General features: G+C 41.6%; 1 protein-coding gene across 1 annotated transcript in view; it reads left to right on the plus strand.

Moving 5' to 3' along the window:
• Nucleotides 1-849: 849 nt before the first annotated feature.
• Nucleotides 850-6,641, plus strand: part of UGGT2 (UDP-glucose glycoprotein glucosyltransferase 2) — a 212,746-nt gene continuing 206,954 nt past the window's right edge. Inside the window, exon 1 of the mRNA XM_027855699.1 lies at nt 850-1,025. Within this exon, the coding sequence (XP_027711500.1) occupies nt 850-1,025 (176 nt within the window). The remainder of the gene's footprint in view (nt 1,026-6,641) is intronic.

Here is a 6,641-nt window from a genome sequence, read left to right on the forward strand (position 1 = left end):
GAAAATATTAATACAGATTAAATTTAGAAATGTGCTCTGTGTGCATTTTCCCTGGAGAATTGCTTGTTAAATATTTGCTAGCACACCCCTGCCTGGATTAAGATGATCTCTGAGGTCCCTTCTAGCTTGAAATTCTAGGGTCCCTTTTAGAGCAGATTATGAAATATGATAAAGTAAGAGGCATTATAATATGCCAGGAGCCCTGGTAAGCACTGTGGGTACAGAGAAAAATGAAAACAGTCCACTTAAGGACATAACAGTTTAATGGTGGAAACAATGTATGTGTGTATACATACAGATACACATGTTGTATATGTGTGTATGCATACATATACACCTGTTGTATATGTGTGTACATACATGTACACCTGTTGTATATGTGTATACATGTACATATGTTGTATATGTGTGTGCATATATGGGTGCGCATATGTGTGTATATATGTATATACATAGATATATGTGTGTATAGATATAGATATGAAAAATTGGAAATAGTTATTATTGGCATTAAGTAAGACCTTGATCTTGGAGCACTGCTCCATATGGCGGTGGTAAGTCCTCTCTCCAAATGGAAAGGGAGCGATGTCTCTGCTTTGGAGATGATCCCCATCCCAACTCGGCTCCACAGCACACATATACGCATGCGCCACCTTCCAGACGCCTCAGCCTAACCCTGGATAACGGATTCCATCCATCCCACCTCTCCCCTCCCCCCAACCGGAAATGGGCGGTCGCTAGGGGCGGGGCGTCGCGAGGGCGGTAGTTTTGGGCTTAAGTCGGGGTTCCGACCGCCCGGTCCTCCTTTTTCCTCGTCTTCTCTCGGCTTCTTCCCTTCCTTTCCCCGCTATGGCGGCGGCGGCTGCCTACGTGGTGCGGCTGCTCCTCGGCTCGGTGTCCTTGTCGCTCCCGCTGCTCGGGGCTCAGGCGCCCTCCGCCGCCGCCTCCTCCTCCGGCTCCTCCAAGGCGGTGACGGCCAGTTTGTCTGCGAAATGGCCCGCGACCCCGCTGCTGCTGGAGGCGAGGTGGGTGCGGGAGCGGCGCCTAGGCCAGAGAGCGGCCCGGGGCGGCGCGGCGCGGCTCGGGGCGGGCGCCCGGCAGCCTGGGCCGTGGGGGAGCGGGGGTTCCCTGGTTGGGGGCGGCGGGTCCGAGCGGCGGCTCCCGCCTACTTCGCCCCTTTTTTCCTGGTCCTATATAGCTGCGTTAGGGATTTGGGAATTGCCTTTGGGGCTGATCCCATAAAGTGCTACCCCGGGTCTGTGACCGTCCTCCAGGGTCTCACCTTCCCCTGTGACTCTCCAAGTCCCCATCCCCTTCTAGGATCGTCCTTCAAAGCCACTACTTTTTTGCGGATTCCTGTCCCCTTCTAATACCATCCCCAGCTACTTTTTAACTCCAAAGCCACTACTTTTTTGCGGATTCCTGTCCCCTTCTAATACCATCCCCAGCTACTTTTTAACTCCAAAACTACTATTTTGTTGTTGGGACGTGTCCCCTTTGCTCTGCCACCTCCCTTCCTGCTGTTTATTCAGCTTTGCTGCTGTAGCGTTTTGGGAAGTTAGGGATGGGGACAAGGCCTGGGATTTCCTTGATTTAAGGAAGCGCCTTCCTTGTAAGAAACTTCTTCAGATTAATCAATTAATTAATAGCATTGATTAATCTGAAACTATGTGCCAAAACATTAGTGGAAACAAGAACAATTCCAGGGATAATCAATCTCTCCTCACCAGTTGGCTTACATCCTAATGGGGGAGACATCATGGACTTATTATACAGTGCTGTTTTTATTATAAAGTGCTGTTTTAATCTTTAACTTATCTAAGCTATTAAAACTCAAAATTGCACTAAAGACCTAGACACTGTAGAAATACATGCAGAATAAAATCACGGCAAAATACTTAACTGTAACTACTTTTGTAACAAATATAACTACAAAGTAGTTATAATGCAAGCTGGTTTGAAAGGGAGGGGCTTAATTGAGGGAAACTGGAAAAACTTCCCTTTAAGGTGATCTTCAAAGAAGGGAGGAGGGAGTGAACTCCAAGCATGGGGAATTGCCAGTGCAAAGGCATAGAGACAGGAGATAGTGTCGTGTGGAAAAACCAGGAGAAGGTCTTTTTATTTGGATCACAGAGTATAGGAGGGTGATTAATGCAATAATAACATTCACATAGTGCTTTAGGTTTTGTGAAGTGCTTTATAAATGTTATATCATTTGATTCTCATAACAACCCTGTCAGGTAGGGGCTGATATATACATTCATACACACACACACACACACACACACACATAAAATTCCCATTTACATATGAGGAAACTGAGGCAGAAGTTAAGTGACTTGCCCAGGATTACACAACAAGTAAGTGTCTAAACCAAGAATTAAACTGAGGTCTTCCTGACTTCAAGTCTAGCACTCTAACCACTTCCCAAACTAGTTGTCTTGCATAATTAGGCAGGAGTGATAGGTAGAGGAAAGGTTGCACAGGACTTAAAAAGCTAAACAGATAAGTTTGTATTTTTTTCTAGAAGCAAAAGAAGGGCTCTTGAGGCTATTGAATAGGGAAGTAAGATTGTCCGGTCTGCCTTTAAGGAAAATATCTGTCTGTAGTGTGGAAGATTGATTGAAATAGGGAAGAAAGTTGAAGCAGGGAGACCAATTAGAAGGCCATTGCAATAATTTTGGTGAGAGATGAGGATGCCAGGGATGCTATGGAGGTTAAAAAAAAATGTCAAGGTTTAACAACTGATTGGTTATATGGGGTGAGGGGGAATGAGGGGTTGAGTAAAACAGGGAAATGTGAAAAAGGGGTGGATTTGGAGCAGGGGAATAATGAGTTCTGTTTTGGTTGTGTTGAATTTGAAGTATCTCTAGGACATACAGTTTGAAACATCTCCATTCAGAAGAAGGCAAATAGGATAGGAGGAGAAGAGTAGGATAATGGGAGCAGTTCAGGGCTGAGGTTTGGCAAGGGATGCTGGGACAAGGGGGCAAGGGATTTGAGTAGAGAATAGTGTAAAGTTGAATTGTCTAACTCTGGAGTCAGATTGGAGGAGACTGAAATCAGAACAGGGATAATGACCTGAGAAAGTCTTGAGGGATACAAGTTGAAATACAATTGAAAGTCTGAAGAGAAGAATGGGTTTAAGAATATTGAGGCATAGGGAGAGATAGACTGATAGGAAGTTATAGTCAGAGGAATGTCAGAATTTCTAATTAGAGAAACGTAACACTTGTGGGTAGTGATGAGATAACAGTATGTGGTAATCTCTGTGTGTGACTGTAGTGGATTTAAAAAGACTGAAGGATTGGGATGTTAAGGAGGATAGGGAGAGGAATGGGAAAGGGTGAGTAAGGTGCTGAACTCCTTGTTAAAGGAAATAGAATAGTCAATCGTTACTAAACATTTATTAAGGACCTACTATATGGTAGGCACTGTTCTAAGTGCTGGGGATATAAAAAAAAAAACCCAGCCCCTGCCCTCAAGGAGCATCTAATGGGGGGTGGGGGGGACAACACAAAAGGAACAGAAAAGCTTGAGAGGGAAAGGGGATGATATTCATAGTGGAGGCATGTTGGAAAAGACAGAAATCCAAAATGAATACAGCTGAAGAAGTTTAAAAAGTCCAGAATGGTGGTAAGGATACAACAGCTGCCATAATTTGTTTTGAGTGGAAAAGTTTTATACTGTGAATGTCAAAGGAAAGCTTTCTGAGTGTTGATGATAAAGAGAGAATCTGGAAGTGGTAGTAAAGCACAAGGAATATTACTATTTTTTCCTCTAGGACCAGTGTGTTGGGAGCAGGAGGGAGGAAGGGTATGGGTAAAGGTTCTGCTAGTGTTGGAATAAAGGGCCAGGGATGTAGTGTTCTAGGTTGGGAGTGGGGGAGATGAAGGAAAGAGACAGGGAGCAGGTCTCAGTGATGAATACCAAATGGAAGAAGTATGAGTGAAAGAGGTCCAGGACAAAGAGAAATTAGTTACTATAATTTTTAGTCTTAAATATTTACCTAGAGTAATTAAAAGTGTCTTATCCAAGGTCACAGAACCAGTATGTGTCAGCAGCAGGACTTGAACTTAAATCTTTCTGGTTCTGAGATCAACTCTATCCATTATGCCATACAGTAGCTCTTTAGGAAATTAAAGGTCCAAATTTCATTGAGGGGGATGGTTAGTTTCATTAGCAGAGGGAAGAAAAAATAGGATGGGGGTAGCTGAAGTAGCCTGGAAAGAATAATAGAAGAAACACATACAGTATTTCTATCTAGAGATGGTTGCTAACCGTATGGTTAGCATGCTTTTACTTTCTTCTCCTTTCCTTTCAGTTACCTGGATATTAATGCAAAAGTAACCGTACTTGAAATATAATTTAATGAGTATGTGCAAAGCTTGTATGATTATATTCAGATTTCATCATATAGTGGTACAAGTATGTATACACTACATTGTCAACCAGACAGAACCAGCCTCTAACCTGGGGGGTGGCCAGAGCTGAACAGAGCAGACTAGAGACAGGAAAGTCAGGAATCAAAAAGAAGTTTAATTTCAAAGTGAGGGAAACAACTTGCAAGCAAGGACATATGTGTTAGAACCCTGCCCCTACTGGGGGGAACCCAAGGCCCTATGGGGAGATCTCAATATTTATACCAATGGCTACATAGTGAGCTGCAGCTCTGACAATGAAGGGAATCTGAGGCAATGTGGGGAGATTTCAGTACTTATACTATGACTACACAGTGAGCTGTAGCTCTAAAAATGAGGGGTAACAGCAACAATGAGACAAGTTTGATACATAGCAGGACTTCATCACCAGAACTTGTCTGAGCTCAAAGAACACCTGGTACTGGTCAAAGCAATACAATAATTATGCAATTTTTGCCAGAAGGTGAGATCATACAGAGGCTAAGTGCAAAGAATTGTTGTTATGCTAAGCTCAGGGCACAACCTGTTTGCTGGACCTTAGCTCAGGAAAACAGAGTGTCTCCTAATATCTTGACAACATGAATGCCCTGGAAATGACATCAACCCATGAATCTTTCCTTTGGTAAATCCCAGTTTGAGTTGTGTCAGCTTTTTTTACTCTGGTTCATTTCATCCCAGCTGCAGTTTATTTTCCCAGTAAGTCTGGTTCCAGCCCAAGTCCATTACCAGATCCATTTTGGAGCTCTACTACTGATCTGATTCCTTTCTTCTAATCTAAGACCTATTTAGTTTAATCTCATCTGAATTTCTGCCTCTGACTCAGTATATACCTAAACTAATCTCAGTTGATTCATTTTTTTCAGACTTTAAAGTAGAAGGGACAATTGTTACAGGAAAATGGGGAGGAAGTTGGAAGATAAGGGAAGGAAGTTGGAAGATAAGAGTAGGAAGAAAGAAGGAGGAAAACTGACAGCTTCAAGGCTGGATATAATATCCTTCCATAACAGTGATCCACGCTGCTGTTAGCAACCAACTTTATTTAAAGAAGAGATTATTAACCTGAGGTTCTGGTCCGTAGATTGCAGAGATGCCATGAACTTGGATGAGAGAAAAATTTTATCTTTATTTCCTTGGGCTATTTCCTTAGGCTTCCTTATAATCCTTTGTTATTTTATTTTATACATTTAAAAACATGGTTCTGAGAAGGGGTCCATAGGGCTTACCAGGCTGTGAATGGGATCCGTGAACCCCCAAAAAGTTAATAGCCCCTGATAAACTAGGTCTGGAGTCATCAATTTTTAAGTTTCCCAAAGTTGGGCGGAGGGAGGAGTATCCTCATAATAAATGTATAGGATGAATATATGAAATATACCCATATGAACTATGAAATATAGTTTCAGGGGCAGCTAGGTGGCACAGTGGATAGAGCACTGACTCTGGAGTCAGGAGGACCTGAGTTCAAATGTGGCCTCAAACACATGATACTTACTAGCTGTGTGACCCTAGACAAGTCACTTAACCCCAATTACCTCACCAAAAAAAGAAAAAAATATAACATTCAATTATATATGTGCTTGGTTTTTCAAGTCTTCTTATTTTATATGATACATCTTTGGCTTATATTTTTGCCTCCTTAGCCCAATCAGCTCAATGTTACCATGTACTAAGGAAATTCCATACCTTCCTTTTGTTACTTTATAGCAAGCAAACATCTTTTAAGTAGTCATTTATGCAGGGTTTAAGCTTTCAGTGAATTTAAACAATTTTATTTATCCCTGTTTTTGTTCCCTTGATGGCCGTCCCTAGCAGAGATGTCCAAATGTCCAATGACTAAAGTAGGTCATTGAACATATTTTATGGTTTTGCTCAATATTAATAATCCCCAGTTTCTTAAAGTCATGAAGAATAGAATTGAAATGAAAGCAAATCTATGACTGTTCTTTATTGGAAAAAATAATAAACACAATAAAAACAACCTGATTTAAATGTCTTATATTTGTTCTTTCCATAACTTGCAAAATCCTTTTGTGACCTTGATGTCTTTGACCCTTTTTAATTCAGTGACTTATAAAAGTTACTTTACACTTTGTACTTTAAGACCCCATAGTTCCTGTGGATCACTGACCTTTCTTTCTTTCTTTCTTTCTTTCTTTCTTTCTTTCTTTCTTTCTTTCTTTCTTTCTTTCTTTCTTTCTTTCTTTCTTTCTTTCTTTCTTTCTT

The sequence above is a fragment of the Vombatus ursinus genome, unplaced genomic scaffold (genome assembly GCF_900497805.2).
Source record: "Vombatus ursinus unplaced genomic scaffold, bare-nosed wombat genome assembly UNPS02011014.1, whole genome shotgun sequence".
In the NCBI taxonomy this organism is placed as follows: domain Eukaryota; kingdom Metazoa; phylum Chordata; class Mammalia; order Diprotodontia; family Vombatidae; genus Vombatus; species Vombatus ursinus.